We start from the raw sequence: 15739 nt of genomic DNA on the forward strand, positions 1-15739 counted from the left end.
ATCCCTTTATTCTTTCTTGCACCCGTCCTTACCAGAGCCTCGTTGGTGCACTGAAACACATAGCAAACAAACTGGCAGCTCCCGCTGTCCACCGACTCTCTGCAGATAAAACCAAAATGATCTACATGCCTTATACCCTAAAGAGAAAGAAAGAGAGAGAGAATTTATTATCAACTATTAATAATTAATCAATCAGATGCAGAGTAGTTTGTACATCATTAAAAGCGGACAAACTGAGCTTGTTTTAATGAAAACTTTGATGAATAAGGGCGAAAGTATCATAAAGACTGGACATTCTAATTATGCTATCTGATGCAACTGTACTGTAACGATTAACACTGATCAACAACCCACTCTAGCCCTCGTCCTTCCTCATAGATCTAGTGTTGTAAGCTGGCCAATTATGAGTTCCCATAAATTTATCTTTATCAATAGGACACCCCTAAAAGCAGTAACAGTGACATACTGATTGGGCCCTATGTTGTACCTGTGGAGTACGTCTCTGTGTGAATGTGGTTTACAGTGATAGTAGATTGTGTCTGAGTGTGTGTATGTCAAACCTGTGAGCAGAAGGAGATTTCTCTGAAGCTCTTCTCAATAGCCACTTTCTTACTGTCTGGACTCACCAAGAAGATCTGAGAGTACCCGATCTGCACAAAGACACACAACACAGAGCAGGGGTTACAAAACATTCTGTTTTAGGGGTCAAAGTGCAATGCTTGTGGTGGACTGAGGGCCAAAAAGACAAAAAAAGTTTTAAAGGAAAATAATTGAGTAAGTTACATTATATAAAAAATACAGTATATTTAAATAATAATTGAATAAGCTATATTATATTAAAAATACAGTACTTTTTTTTCACTTATTGGATGAAGGGTGGGGTTAATGTAAGGTCAAATCAAATGACCTCATGAGTCGAGCCCTGCATGCGTGGATTAAAGGCATTACGGGATGTCAACACTTGTCTTAGCTCTGACCTCATCTTCCTGTCAGACAGTGAAGTCAACATGCTGAAGTGCCCTCCAGATCAGAGTGCAGGATGACTGTAAACGTCTGTGTGTGTGTGTGTGTGTGTGTGTGTGTGTGTGTGTGTGTGTAGTCTCTCTACTAAGAGATGATCATACACATTTTTCTCAGTGAGATAAGACCTAAATGTAACCACTGAGTTTCTCTCTCTCTCTTTCTGTCTCTCTCCCCCTTAGTCTCTGTTATCTGTCCCTATCTGTGTCTCTCTGTTCATCTGTCCTTATCTATCTCTCTCTCTTTATTGCTCTCTCTGTGTATGTCTCTCTCTCTCTCGTCTCCTCTCATCCACCCCTTTCTGTTCCTGTCTCTCTGTTCATCCCTCTCTCTGTCTCTCTTTCTGTCCTTAAGTCTGTCTATCTCTGTCTCTGTGCCTTGTCTCTGTCTGTCTATTACTGAAGTGTAATCCATAATCAAACTACAAAAAATCCCTAAATAACAAATAACAAAATCTTTCCTCTGTGCATCCAGCAAATAACTACAGTCAGTCCTCTCTCTTTCTCTCTCTCTTTCAGGCACGATTCAGTATTATGCATACAGGAAAAGAAACAAACGTTAAGTATGGGCAACATGGCAAAAATGTAACATCATAATATTTCAAGACATTTTCACATTACATATGCTTCATGACATTTAGTGTTCCTGAGGTTCTGAACAAGTTCGAATGGACAAAACACACAAAAATCTATTTAAACTAGCTGATTTTTCTTCAGGTAACTGAGGGATACATATTTGTGCCATTTCCCACAATATCTAGTCTATTGGTGACAGCAGTGCAGTCATCATCCTACCCAATCCAAAGCTCCACTACAATAACAAGACTGTGTACACATCAACAAGAACGCAGACTTCACACAGACACCTTCCCTAAAGTAGCAGTTCCCAGTCTGTGAGGCCGCAGCTGCAAGTTTTACATTTGCCACTTTATTAAATATGCTTCTAAAAAGGCAATACATGTTGAAAAAAATGTTATTAAAATGAAATACGTGTCAACCAATCATAACTCACAGCCATGACCCTTAAGTGAACATAATAACCGAAGGGGGTCGGGGGGCACAGTGGCGCTTACTATCCAACAAGGGTGTCTCAGACTAAAAGGATTTGAGTATTGTTGCTCTAAAGCATGTAAAACACAAAACCCCTGTGAAGACCACATAACTGAGTTGAAATCAGCTGTGATGTAACCTGCACCAAAAACTCAAAAAAACAACACCAGCAAACTTAAAAACCTAAACCGTCAAGAATCTTGAGCTAAAGCGTACTGCCACTGCTACTCCTACTGTTTATATACCATCTATATCTTACCTTTGATATGAGGCACAGAAGTAGACGTTTACTAAACATAGCCTATTTAAAACTATTTTAAAAAGAGCATTTTAAGTAATCCACTGATGCCTTTTTTTAAACCACAACCTAACTTTTTTGTGTTTGGCTTTTGAAGTGGATAGAAACAAGAGATACATCGATAACGTTACTGGTATCAGGCTGATACCGTGCTCATTTACTTGTACTCATACTCATAAAAATTCACGGTTGCTCAACATTCTGATACCCGCTGCTACCATGTAATCTGAGTGTATACTGCCGCGCTAATGGACAAACGCAGTGAAGGAGGCTCAGACACAAAGTCGTCAGTCACTTTAAACATTTTGCCTTGGCAGATTCCTGCCAGGAACACACAGTGCGATTTTAGCCTGTTTTTAAATATACCATCACACCCACTTCCTCAATACAGGTGAAGACACATAAGGCAGCTAAACAGAGGCACACAAGTGGACATTTGCTACCAAGGCCCGTATATGCGACTTTACTCTGTTTGACTAAACAGAATAGTGAGGTATGAACGCTAATACAGTGATCTTTTTTGTAATATAGGCTGTAGAGAGACTGTCCTACTGTTTTTGTTTCACAGTACTGTTAGCCGAGCTGCTCAGTTTGTCAGCATAGTTGCTCAGTAACTCGGAGTGCAGACTGTTATTTGTAACAGCTTTATTTGAAATTGTACATAAACAGAGCTGCCTGTAGAGGCTGAATTACATGTAGCATGGACAGAGTGTTTTCAAACAGTGTGAGTACATTAATGGCCCAAAATACTAAGTGGTTGCTTCAAAACGACATTTTAAAAAGCTTTGGTGACTGCGTTTTGACAGTTCCCCATCCCGGGATGCTTACTGAGTGGGTAGATAACATGAAATTGTGGTGCAAGGTTAGCCATAGTGATATATTTTGTCCTTTCCAAAGGTGTCAACAGCAAAGAGCTACAGAACTATAAAAGCACAGAAATATACTGCTGTTGTCAGAAGAAAACCTTGTATCTCCAACATAGTAACTTTACAGGAGAAGGAAAAAACCTACTTTACTTTTAACGTAAGTCAATGGAACCAGACTTTTTTCCAGATAATTTTGGGCTGTTTCTTTTGGTCCATTCATTATGAAATTTACAAACAATGTAAAGGACAACAGGTACTTTCAAACTGTCAAAAACTGAAAAACAAAAAACGGAGATACGACACAGCGACTTCATTTTTTTGACTGCTCTGTGCAATTTACTCATACCAGCACAACACACACTAACACACCACCATGTCAGTGTCACCGCAGTGCAGAATGATCCACTACCCAAATAATACCTGCTCTGTGGTGATCCTGACCTCTGAAAAACAGGGTAAAAGGAGGCTAACAAAGTATGCAGAGAAACAGATGAACTGTAGCCTGTAATTGTAGGACTACCAAGTGCACCTATATGGTCAGTGAAGCTGATAAAACAAGAGTATAGATACAAGGTAGAGACAAAGTAAGTGTACTTAAAAGTGGCTGGTCAGTGTATGTTAAGTTTACTTCCCATAGAAAAGCTGACAACTTCCTATCTGACACAAGCAGCACAATGTTGAACAGCACTGTGCCTATACTGGACAGACTGTGTGGCAAGATCGAGGGGGAGGGGGGTACATATGAGGCAATCTTCTATAATAGCATTTGAAAGAGGAATTTGATCATTAGACCATTTGTAACTTCTCCTCTAACACTTCCCCTTCAGTACCTCTGATCTCCGCTCAATGAATGACACTTCCTATTGTTATCAGTGACACTTTGTTTCCATATTTGTTCCCACAAGCAGAAACCCTGCAATCCTGGAGCTCAGACATGGGGGTGGGTAATGGGTAGGTGATATGATATGATGTTGAATCAGTATCAGGACAAATTATGTCACAATATGTTTTTCTATATGTATTTCTGATCATGACCTGCTCAGGCTTGTCCTTTTTTTAATCATTATCTGTAATAGCCTATAAGATGATGGACAATATGGCAAAAAATATGGCTTATCTCATGATAAGTCAGGATATTATTTTTGCTGACATCTAGTAAGTTTGAACTGACAAAATAATTGCACAATTAAAATAAATACCGTAAAAAACTATGACCCTAATTATCTATATTCAACATTTCACAAAACTGTATTAACTCCACTTGCACAGGACTAATTATACTCGTATTCATCAAGCAAGCAGGTGAGAAGTGCTTTTAAGTCCACGATATGCTCAGAAATTAATATTGTGACATATTGCGGTGTAATTATCATAACGAAGATAAATATTCTCCAATGCCGAGCCTTAGCCGATAGTTACAGATAGCACAATAACATTTTGTCTTTACCAGCTCGATATTAAAACTTTGAGTATTGGACAATACTGATATCGATCTGATATTTCTACTTTAACGTGACATCACAAACAGCTATGTTTCCATCGACTTTCTGTGCAAATTACAAGCTATCAAATTAAAATGTGTTTACAAACTGTTGTCACAAAGGTTTTGGTTTATCGATAAAAAAAAGAAAAATTGGGTTTGACATGTTTCCACCTTCGCCGAACTCCCCATAACCCACTGATAAGAAAATATTCAGGTTATTTTTCCCCATTGGAATCACTTTCTCTGTCATATAGAGCTGTTAGCTTGCTAATGGCCCCACATGGAGGATTTTTTTCACTGGCGATCTTCCGGACCACCCTCGGTCACGACCATTTTGCAAGGTGATGCAAACAACTGCACTTGCTGTACCAGCTGTACTTGCTGTGTCTGCAGCTTCACTTGTGGACCATTTCTCTAGAACATCCTGTTACTTTTCAGGTTATGCAGTGTGACTGGAATTTCTAAATGTGCTTCAAATACTCATGTCCACCAAACTCCAACACACACCCAAATCCTAGGCTGGTGTGCCGTATGTGTGTGGTCACTCAGAAGCCTCCGGAATGTTCCCCACATAAAATTAGAATGGGGATTTAATTTAATCACTGTGTTCCACTTAACATTGGCGCTAGTTTCTTTTACTGAATGTTCAAACGGCAGCTGTCAACATTAGAAAGTTTGTGTCTGCTGGAGAATGCTGGGTCGGTGTGCCAATAGCTTTAGAAGTTGTCCTTTAGCCTGACACACAAGGAGGAATTCACCTACTGTCACGCTATCCCACATTCCAGCAAAGGAGGCGGGGTGTCGGGGACAGAGAAGACAAATAAAGAAAGCAACAAAACATCTCTGGTTTCCAGCCCCAACGACTGAAAGAGAGATAAAGGGAGATAGACAGGGAGATAGACGGAGATAAAGAGAGAGAGAGAGAGAGAGAGAGAGAGAGAGAGAGAGAGAGAGAGAGAGAGAGAGATGCTAACTGGTGCTGTATTAGCTACCATTACTTTTTAGCTAGATTGGCTTCATAGCCCCAGTAAAACCTAATCGATTGACTACCCTACCATGCAAAAAACTGCGCCAAAACTAAATTAGCAAAATATTAAGCTTTCTGTGGTCTTAACACCAAATTTTTGGCATTGAGTGTATGTTTAAGGTAAGGGGGAATCATCTGAATTTGATTTTTCATTGAAAATTTCATTTTAAGGCACATCAGTGGTGTAGGCAGAAATACATTTTCAGGTAGGCCTGTGAAAAAACGGGTCAGCTAATTTGCTAGATACAGCGTCCTACAGTGTTACAATATCAGGTTGTAGCCTATTCCTGACAGCCATGCAGTCATCACCCTGCTTATTACAATGCTTCCTACCTGTGATAATATTATCACATTCTGGCAATCAACCAGAACACTTAGTTTCACATATAACAACAAACACTGCAGCACCCTTAACTATAAAGACTATAAAGTATGTTATAAGTTGAACAGCTGAGATGTCCTTAAAACCCTAAACATCCTAGGCTAAAGCCTTAGTAGCAGGTGGACCCAAAGAAGCTAACATGACTGATTAAATCAGACAGCTGAGGTGTGCAAAGATGAGGAAAAACTACAAAGCAAACTTGAAAACCTAAACCTAACCATCAAAGCCAAAAACATACTGTCACGTCAGACATAAAAATGTTTATGGTCCACTGATGTCTTACCTTTGACTCACTGAAGTAACATAACAACAGATGTTTGCTTTGACATTTTCGCTAAGCCCATTTTAGCCCATTTACTATTTTGTAGGAAAACTGATGTCAATGAAAAAATTGCCAACATCATCAGTTAAAAATTGACATCGCCCTCAGTTACATCTTTAATCGCAACTGGAGCTATTAGCATGCAAGCTTTTGTGTTCACCTTTTAAAGAGAAGAAACACAAACGCAGCAACTTTCAAAACAAGAAGTTTTCAAAAAAATAGTGTGTTAATATTGTGTACACACACACACACACACACACACACAGGGGCTTAGCATCAATAACCTCATTTTTAAAACAATAAAATGTCATCCTCACTAGGAGGAGGTGAAATGGCAAAAACATAATAGATATATGACACGATATTTGACTAGTGCACTTGTACTGTTACAGTTAAATTTGCTATCAAAAACTGGTTCCAATAATTTTTATTCAACATTAACCAAACTGTACTGCGCTTAAACCGGACTTATCGTGCTCAATTTGTAAACAAACATGCAGGTGGCCAGTGTTCTTTAAGTACTGACGATATCCACGATACACTCAGAAAACTGTACTGTTTTCATGACAATACAATTTATACGATAAATTGTACTCAAATTGCCCACCTCTAGGCCTAATTACAAGAGGTGGGCAGGCTTATTTGTTGAAATTTTGCCAAAAACATGGAAATCAACATTTGAATTACAGGTTTTATCTGAGTAAAGGAAGGGAGAAGCTAGATTTTCTCATGCTTGTGCTTGTATGGGTTTGTCCGTTGGTATATTTATTATTGTTTCTTATTGCTCAGTGGTCAGTCATATTATAAAGCTTTGCTTTTTGCCTCTGAATAGCATTTCCTACTATTAGTTCATGTAGGTTAGAGTGTGTTCACCATTTCAATGTACAAGAGCTGTATTTTACCTTATTACAATTTATTCTCTGTTTCAGGGTTCTCTGTATGGTCTGAAGTCTGAAGGGAACTGTAAGGCCTTCCCGTGATTGTGTGATTGCTGAGTTTAATTAGGTTGGCTGTTTTAAGTGAACTCATCTTGTGAGGAGTGAGTTGGCCAGTCTAAAAATGGACAGAGCAGAACAGAGTTTATGGTTCATTATTATGTGGGGTAAAGCAATTTCAGTGGATGCAGTAAACATCTGTAAGTACAGATGTGATCATTAGAAATGCTCAATGTGTTTTCCAGAGCTAGAACGTCATAGCAGTGTCAAAGGCTGGACAATCCTCCCACTCCACATGTACTGTAAATTCTAAATACACTTTACAACACAAAACGTCACAATGTGAGACTATGCACATCATAACCATATCTGGACATGTTCTGAAGCAACAAAATGATTTTTACTGATCATTTTGTCATGAAATGTTCACACAATGGCAGATGGCATTTTCTAATGGTGCAGAGACAGAAAATAAAATGGGCCTCTCAATAACGATCAAACACACCAGTGTTCTGGTTCTCCTCAATGAGGTTAATGGCTAGGGACATGATGTGGGCAGGTTGTAGATCAGCATGAAAAGGCCAAGTTGTGTCTGGAGAGAATCTGGCCAAGATCTCTGGGACACAAACAGGAACTGAGGAGAAAGGTCTATAGCTGCTCAATGGTAAGTTCATATCAACAATAAAGCACAGTACAGGACAAACTAAAAAAAAAAAAAGAACTGCATTAAAGAGGTGTGTACTGCCTATCAAACACTTGGGCCTTCTTTGAATTTCCTTTATGAATTTTCTTTATAAAATTTTCATCATGACTTAAGTCATCCCCATACCTGCAAAGGTTTTGTTAAAATAAAGAAGCTATATGCTAATCCAATAGGTATATTTAGCATTAAAATTCTTCAATGCACTCTTCAACACCCAGTTTCATGTTCATTAAAGTGTCTTCCTTGGTATGAAGAGCTCTTTTAGGGACTGCTGTAAGAATGTTCTAAGAATATTCAACTGCAATTTTCAGCCAAAAATCAGAAAAGACAATTTCACTAGATAACATTACTTAAGAAGTCAAAACGTCAAGAAATAAGTTGAACTGCCTATTGTACACTGATAAAAAAGGGGGCTTTATCTTTTCAAGACTTGTTATCTTTTCAAAGACAATTATGGCTTGGCAAACCAAGATTTTTTCAGATACTTACATCACCACTACTACTTAGAAGAGATTAAAGATTCTGATTCTTAAATGGAAGAGAACCCTATACCCCATTGTGTAGTACAGGCATACCCTAAGGGCATTAATAAAACAGTCTCAATATTATATCAAGGAATAATGAATTCAAAAATTGAGTCAAGTAAATATATCAGGGACGTCTGGGGACAAGAGCTTAATGCTAATATATCCGCTGAGGCCTGGGGAGCATGTGGAAAACACAAATTACAACCACAAGTTTGGAATTGTGGCGTGAATTTTGCTTGAAAAACCCAATTCAATTTTTTATTACACCTAAAGTTAAATCGATGCAGCTTGGTATACCACAACCTTGCTGGAGACACTGTGGTTCCACTGATATGGGTCAGACTCTTGGGGCTGTACCAAAATTCAAAATTACTGGGAACAGGTTGGGTTTCACATTAACAATATTTAACACTTGGGTATGCCCAAGACTTGTTCAGTGTTATACTCGGGCAACATCCCAGATGGTCTGGTAGGAGGGGTAGATATTTGCTACAGGTGCTTTTAGCCAACTGCAAGAAGGCAATCAATGGTAAATAGCTCCAGCCAGATCCGCCCTACAGCTAAACAGTGGGAAAAGATTGTTTATGAAATTTATGAAATGGAAAACCTCACCTCTGCTCTAAGATTAAAAAAAATACTGTTAAAAAGAACTGGGGGAAATGGCTAACTTATACCACTACTTAATGTTGGAAAGGTCTTTAATACCAACCTTTATTCATCAGTTTAAGTCTGTTTTATTTCAATTTCATTTTATATATATCTTAGGGTGGATCCTGTCAGGTGGGCAAACCCAGAACATTAACTTGTGCTGTACTCTTAATTTGTACGCAGTTTGGCATCCGGCAACCATGTTTTTGTCAATTGTGGCTATAGTTTATGAAAAGAAGGAACTTAAAAAAGAAAAAAGTGAAGAAATGGAAAGAAGTTGAATAAAATTTCAGTAATCTCAAAATGAGCAACATTACATACATATAAAAATGTATGATGGCTACATTTAAGATGATTTCACTTGCCAAGTCATCATTTTTTATAGTGTGATGAATGCTGACATTACAACAAGGGTATAAAATGTTCCCAAGGTCGCACTTTTATCAGCTGTTCTTCAGTTTTGAGCAACTTGGATAAAGAAGTGTAAGACACCCCCCTCATTTTTTCTCTTAGCCAAATCCTGTCCCGCACAAATACTGGCTACAGTGTAATTCATTCAGATTTTTTGTTTCTTCAATTTTTTTGTCATTGGATAACAGTCTTCTATATGTTTATATTATATTAAGCTGTTCAAGAAAAAAAATATTTTTGAATTAAAATTTTAAACAGTACTGTATGTCTGTATGCACTCACTGTAAACAGCATGGTCCTGTTTTCCTGCAGGCTTGTAGGCTGGACTCCAGCAGCTCCGTTAGCAGATCTGCGCTGCAGCTCAGGAGAGAGGCCGTTCTCATCTAGCGCCTGCAGACAGGGGAAACTGGGGTCCCTCCGGAAAAACAGAGGCTTCTTCCCTCCTGCCTCCCCAACTTCGCTCCCTCCGTTCATCACCTGCAGCACAGAATGACACAATTAGAGCACCTGAACAGGCTTGCATGCTTCATTTAGGATGCACATCAATTTGCTTTTGCATTTTTTAAAATGTTAGGTTTTAAACCAGAAATTAAACCAAAAAAATCATCAAGAACCAAATTTACAGTTCTCTGCTTATCGCAAACGTAGTCGATCAGCCAACATTGCAAATTATTGCTTTAAACTTGCTCATAAAGCACCTGAAGAGCTGGATTTGTGTAAAACTGTTTAGCGACAAAGTCTACTGCAAAATGTTTCACATATAAAGCTGAGTACTTTAACTGCAGAAAATAGGATTTTGGCAATTTTTTTTATCTGAGAAAAGATTCTACTCAATAGTCCGATTTCTTTCTAAATACACAGCAACTCTTCTATAAACTCGTAAAAGTGCAGCATGTTGACGGAGATTTTGAATAAATATTCCCTTAATCAGTAATCAATAGATTAGATATTGTAATCAATAACCAAATAGGTAATATTGGCCAACAGAGAATATTAATTCTCTCACAAAGGGTCGGCCTTAGTCTGTCTGCATAGGAGATTCTACACACTGGAAAGCCTCTGGGTTCACAGACAGGCCTGTGTAAACCTACTGACCCAGTGAAGAGAGGGGCAAGTTGACCTTGAAAGGTAAAGCAGACTGGTAAAAACTGGGTGAAACCAGTTTTTAGGAGTGAGCTCAACATGCGATGACCAAATTGATGGACAATAAGATGCACCTATTAGAGAATAAGTTAATATCAAAATTTGAGATGTAAGGTGGGGGGATATCAAATCACCCCAGATGGTATATAAACTGTTTAGAACACTGTTTGCACGGCTGGGTCTCTCGAGACCCTGTGCCACTTGATGCTGTAATAAAGAAAAAGCCTTTTTCCCTCTTTCCACAAACTCAGCGTCTGAAGACTCTTTCCTTCTTTTCATCTTTTGAGAACTTACACTAATAACTGTTCTAAGTCTAAGTGTTTAGCTGGTATTAAAAGATTTCTTTTTTATTCATAATATTATGTTGGAGGCCTGGGGTTGAAGGGGATAGCCCTTGGTCCCGACAATGTGACAATGGAGAAACTTACATAAACAGTAGACACACACTGAAGAAACAGAGAAACTTCTTGACATCCAATAAATCTGATCTAAGAAATCAGAACATTCTATTTACTCGACAACTTCACATAATCAGGTAACTGCCGAAGTCAGATAATGGTCATATTATTGGTGCGCAAGTAAATTCACAGATGTGAAAGGAATCAATGGTTATGGTTTATGAATGCTACTGCTAACGGCTAATTAATAATGCTGGTGTTAATGATATGCTCACAAGTACGCAACTCTGGTCGAACAGTCTGAAAGCTGCCTGAGGGTCTTGCTCAGGAAAGTCTGATGCTCACCTGCGTGAGTGAGAAAGCCCGTCTGATGCCTGCGGCCAGTGAGCCTGTCACGCTGGCTCGGCCGAACTTCTCTATGCACTCGTCTATCAGGGCCGGAGGCGCGTTCTTATGGGCCACCACCACCCTCCCACAGAAAAGCACCTCGAACTTTTTAGCGAAGGCTGTCGCCGCGTCAGCGCCGGCCGGCATGGAGCAGGGGGCGTCATGGCGACTGCTGTCCTGGTAACTGTCAGTAGACTTGGCTGTGGGTGTCTCCTCCAGGCGGGCAGAGCTTTTACTGGCCTGCCTGATAGTGCTGATGATTTCTGGCACCTGAAATGAGAAGATTTATTTATATAAATAAAAACAAACAAGCAAAAAATAATAATACAACTTTTGGCGGACAACTACAGCAGCATCACGCTGCATTTTGATATCAAGGCTGCAGGGTTTAAGTTGATTGTCTTGTTACATATTGCAATTTCTGTGACTTGTCTGACAAAAGCGAATTTCAAGTACTGTGCAAAGCTAGTTTTTTGACATACACACTGCTCACCAAAAGTTTGGGCACATCTATCTTTTCAAAAAGTTTTAAATATAAATTCACCCCACATTTTGTCAGTTTAAGCAGATTGATGTACAGGAAAATCTTGTTCTATGTGCATATAAAGAGTTTCCATCCCAAAATGTTGCATATTCATTTGTAATAAATTTGAATATAATGAGTATATGAAAAGATTAGCAGCTAATGAACACTGTCAAAAACACATGTTAAAAAAAAAGAAATGGCTGATGTTAATTTACAGAAACAGATTCACAATTCATTTTTTTTTAGATTTCATAATGCATTTTGGAACAAAACCCTTCAAATATTCACAGCCATGCTAGATTGAGAAAAATAGCAAAGCCTATGCATTTTATTCACTTGATATGTCTGCACTCATGAGCACTCAAACCTTTTTCGGTGATTAAAAGGACATTCCACTGACTTTTCTAAAATTTCTGCGTAATTAAATTGTTAAACAAAGTAAACAAAGTCATTTAAAGTGGCTTGATGTGAAAACATCAGATTTACCACTATTTCACACTTATCAATAGTGAGTATTAAAGTAAGTATTAAAACATAAAAAGTATGGAAATCTACCAGTGGCAGTTTTGGATATTAAATAAAGTCATGTAGTAATCATGACCCCTGGTTCCTACCACCACCAGCTGGCAAATTTCTAACCCATTTTAACCACCTCTCAGCTAAATGAGTGTCAATATGTGCTTCTAACAACAGTTTGGAAAAGAAACAGTTAAATCATTATTTAGGCAAAACCTGCTCTTCATACCAGGAAAGACACTTAGGCTATGTTTACACAGCAGGTAAAAGTGGCCCAAATCCAAACCTTTTCTTCAAATGTGACACCAATGTGTCATCTGTGTGTCAGTGTGAGCAGCAAAAAACGCACTGAATCTGTCATTTTCAATTCCGATGTGAGAGAAGTTTTCATATGTGGTACGGAAATCTGATCCGTATCCCATCTGCGGCAATGCGACTCAGTCTGAACAGCCAGATCGGAATTCATGCGACTTTTACGTCAGTCCAACTCATTCGTCGACATTTGTTATAATTTTGCGCTGCTGAGACTCATAAACATTTAGGCTGATGTTTCTGTACTAAAACATTAGAAGAGACTCATCAAACCGCTCCGTGCTCGAAGAGGTTTCGAACGGAACGGCCGAACGCAGCCGGAGGAGCCCGAGGCTGCAGAGTCAGAGAACAGTTTAAAGAATCCGAGGACATGAACCACAGAAGTGGCCGTGGCCGAATAACGAGCCCTTTTTACGGCAAACTTGAACACATTCTGGGTGATGAGTCCAGCTGTCAACCACTGGAACTTTAAACTCGCTCATGTGATGCTGGCGAAGATGAAACTGAAAGCTCCAGGAGTGACTGGCGTTCACTGGCCGTCATGACTGTTTACCTCTGGACGAGCCGCCATGTGAAGCATTGTTCTTTTGTGCATGCGGGTCGGTTTAGGAGCTGATCTGTTCAGACTGATGTCGCATACAGGTCACATTTAAAAGATAATGTGAACAGCCAAACAAAAAAAAATCGGATTTGGTGAGAAAATTAGATTTGGGCCACTATTACCTGCAGTGTAAACGTAGCCTTTGAGGAACCAGGTTTGGTGTGAAATGCTTCATTGTACAAAAAGTTACCAACAAAACGTTTCTTGACAGTGGTGGTGATAGGAACCAAGAGTCACAACACCTGCAACACAAATATAGCCAAATCTAACCGCCAGTGAACCTACACATGCCCTCTGAGCTTTATATGTAATGTTGATGATCGTAAAAAAGTGGTAAATGCATGCCCTGCATAGACCTCTTCAGCATGATTGGCTTTTAAAAAATATGTTTTAGGTTAAAACCTTGTCTTAAAAATCCTAAAACAATGTCTCAAGCATCAGGTAGTATATTCATAACCATTTCATGCAATAACTTTCTGTGAGGGAGTTTTTACAGGCATTAAATGCTTCAGACATTTGGTTCCCATCATCACCACTGTGAAGAATTCTGAACCTGTATTTCTACAACAGAGCATGGCTCTGAATGGCTTTGTTTACATCTTAACCATTTAAAGACACAGAAATTAGGAAAAAAAAAAAGCAGCAGAATCCCTCAAAAACAGCAAAACTCTGATGTGTAGAATAAACGAATAAACCCAGCATGCTGCTGAAAACAGCCACTAAGAGAGTGAGGAAGTATTGCTCTTTACATGAAGCAGTAGTTTAGAGACTCTGGGGAAAAAGTGACCACTGAAACTGCACACAGAAATGGTGTATGTGTATTTGTGTGAACAAATCTTTCCATTCCACGAGTAACCACCATAAAGCAATCATCTTAAAGATGCTGTGAAGATCATAGCGTCCAATAAAGTTAACTTTACCAGCTGCTGTGAGTGAGTAGGAAACGCTAACAGTAAATCATGTGACTTTTTCTGCGCAGTTAAGATATTAAGGTGTTTTCCTGTCTGTTTTCCCTGGATCAATGATTGAACCCAAAAGCGGCTGGATGTGCGAGTTTGTAAAAGGTTGAACGTTTACTCAACTGCCACAAAATGGTAATAATTTTACAGCAGAAACACAGAGACGAGCTGGTATGCAACGAAATGAATTACAAGAATGTAACCCCTTGTCAACTGAATGTGTGTGTGGTAATAAGGGCTGCGCATCTACACTGAGTTGCCAGTTTCTTACTAGGTAAACCCACCTTGCACCAGAAATGCCTTCCATACTTTTCAGATTTATAATTGCTGACTGTAGCTCATCTGTTGTTACACTACTTACCTGCCCCCCTCTATCTCGTTTATCAATGGAAAGGGACCACCAATGGACCGCCACTGAACACATATTGTTTGGGTTTTGGTAAGCAGGGGTTCCTATGGTGGTCCCTTTCAATTTATGGATGGGGCAGAGGTTGATAAGTATTGCATGGGCTACAGTGCTCCAGCATGGTAGGTTTTTCTGAATGAGTGTGATTCTCAAATGCATTGTGATTGATTCTGAATCAATTCACAACTTTTACATATGCTCTGTTTTCCCACTCTGCTAAATGAACTCGCGAGCAGGCTGAAACTTAGTAAAGTAGTATACTTTGGCAGAGCTTGGCTTGGAGGAGGAATAAAATGGAAGTTCTTACCAATTCACACATTTGCAATCAGAAATAGGTCAGAATGTTTTAGTGTACAAGAAAATAAAAGTCCCAAAATCATAGTTAGGGTAGCTAACATAAACTAAACTAACATATCATTTTATTCCTACATTTAAGGTGGACTGCTAGCTATAGCAGGGCTGCTACAGGATGAAAATATTTATCACGTAATAGCGTAATAGCATCACCTAGAAAGACATTGAGCCTCATTCACCAACCGTTCTTCAGAAGAAATTTCTTCTCAAGAATAAATTTAAGAAAAAAATTAAGAAGAAACTGGTGAATGAGGCTCATTGATAGTGTTGTTGAAATGCTAGCAGTATCCCTCAACAACATGAGCTCAGAGTGCTACTGCTGGGTGCTAATCCACTGGCTCCTGAAGTTGAGTTGCAGTTTGCTGGTGTGGTTGTAAGCAGCGATATTCCTAAAAACTATCAGTAAAAGTTCTTATTAGAACTATTGATTTCTGTGCTTTTCTTCAGTTCAAACTGTTTGTTCCTC

General features: G+C 39.0%; 1 protein-coding gene across 3 annotated transcripts in view; it reads right to left on the bottom strand.

Moving 5' to 3' along the window:
- Nucleotides 1-15739, bottom strand: part of tbc1d1 (TBC1 (tre-2/USP6, BUB2, cdc16) domain family, member 1) — an 88116-nt gene that overhangs the window by 50738 nt on the left and 21639 nt on the right. For all 3 annotated transcript variants that reach the window (XM_036583740.1, XM_036583738.1, XM_036583739.1), the window contains exons 2-5: nucleotides 11558-11869; nucleotides 9954-10148; nucleotides 561-650; nucleotides 33-137 (exon numbers count right to left, since the gene is read on the bottom strand). In XM_036583740.1, coding sequence (XP_036439633.1) covers nucleotides 33-137; nucleotides 561-650; nucleotides 9954-10148; nucleotides 11558-11869 — 702 coding nt within the window. The remainder of the gene's footprint in view (nucleotides 1-32; nucleotides 138-560; nucleotides 651-9953; nucleotides 10149-11557; nucleotides 11870-15739) is intronic.

This window comes from Colossoma macropomum, unplaced genomic scaffold (assembly GCF_904425465.1).
Source record: "Colossoma macropomum unplaced genomic scaffold, Colossoma_macropomum, whole genome shotgun sequence".
Taxonomy (NCBI): Eukaryota; Metazoa; Chordata; class Actinopteri; order Characiformes; family Serrasalmidae; genus Colossoma; species Colossoma macropomum.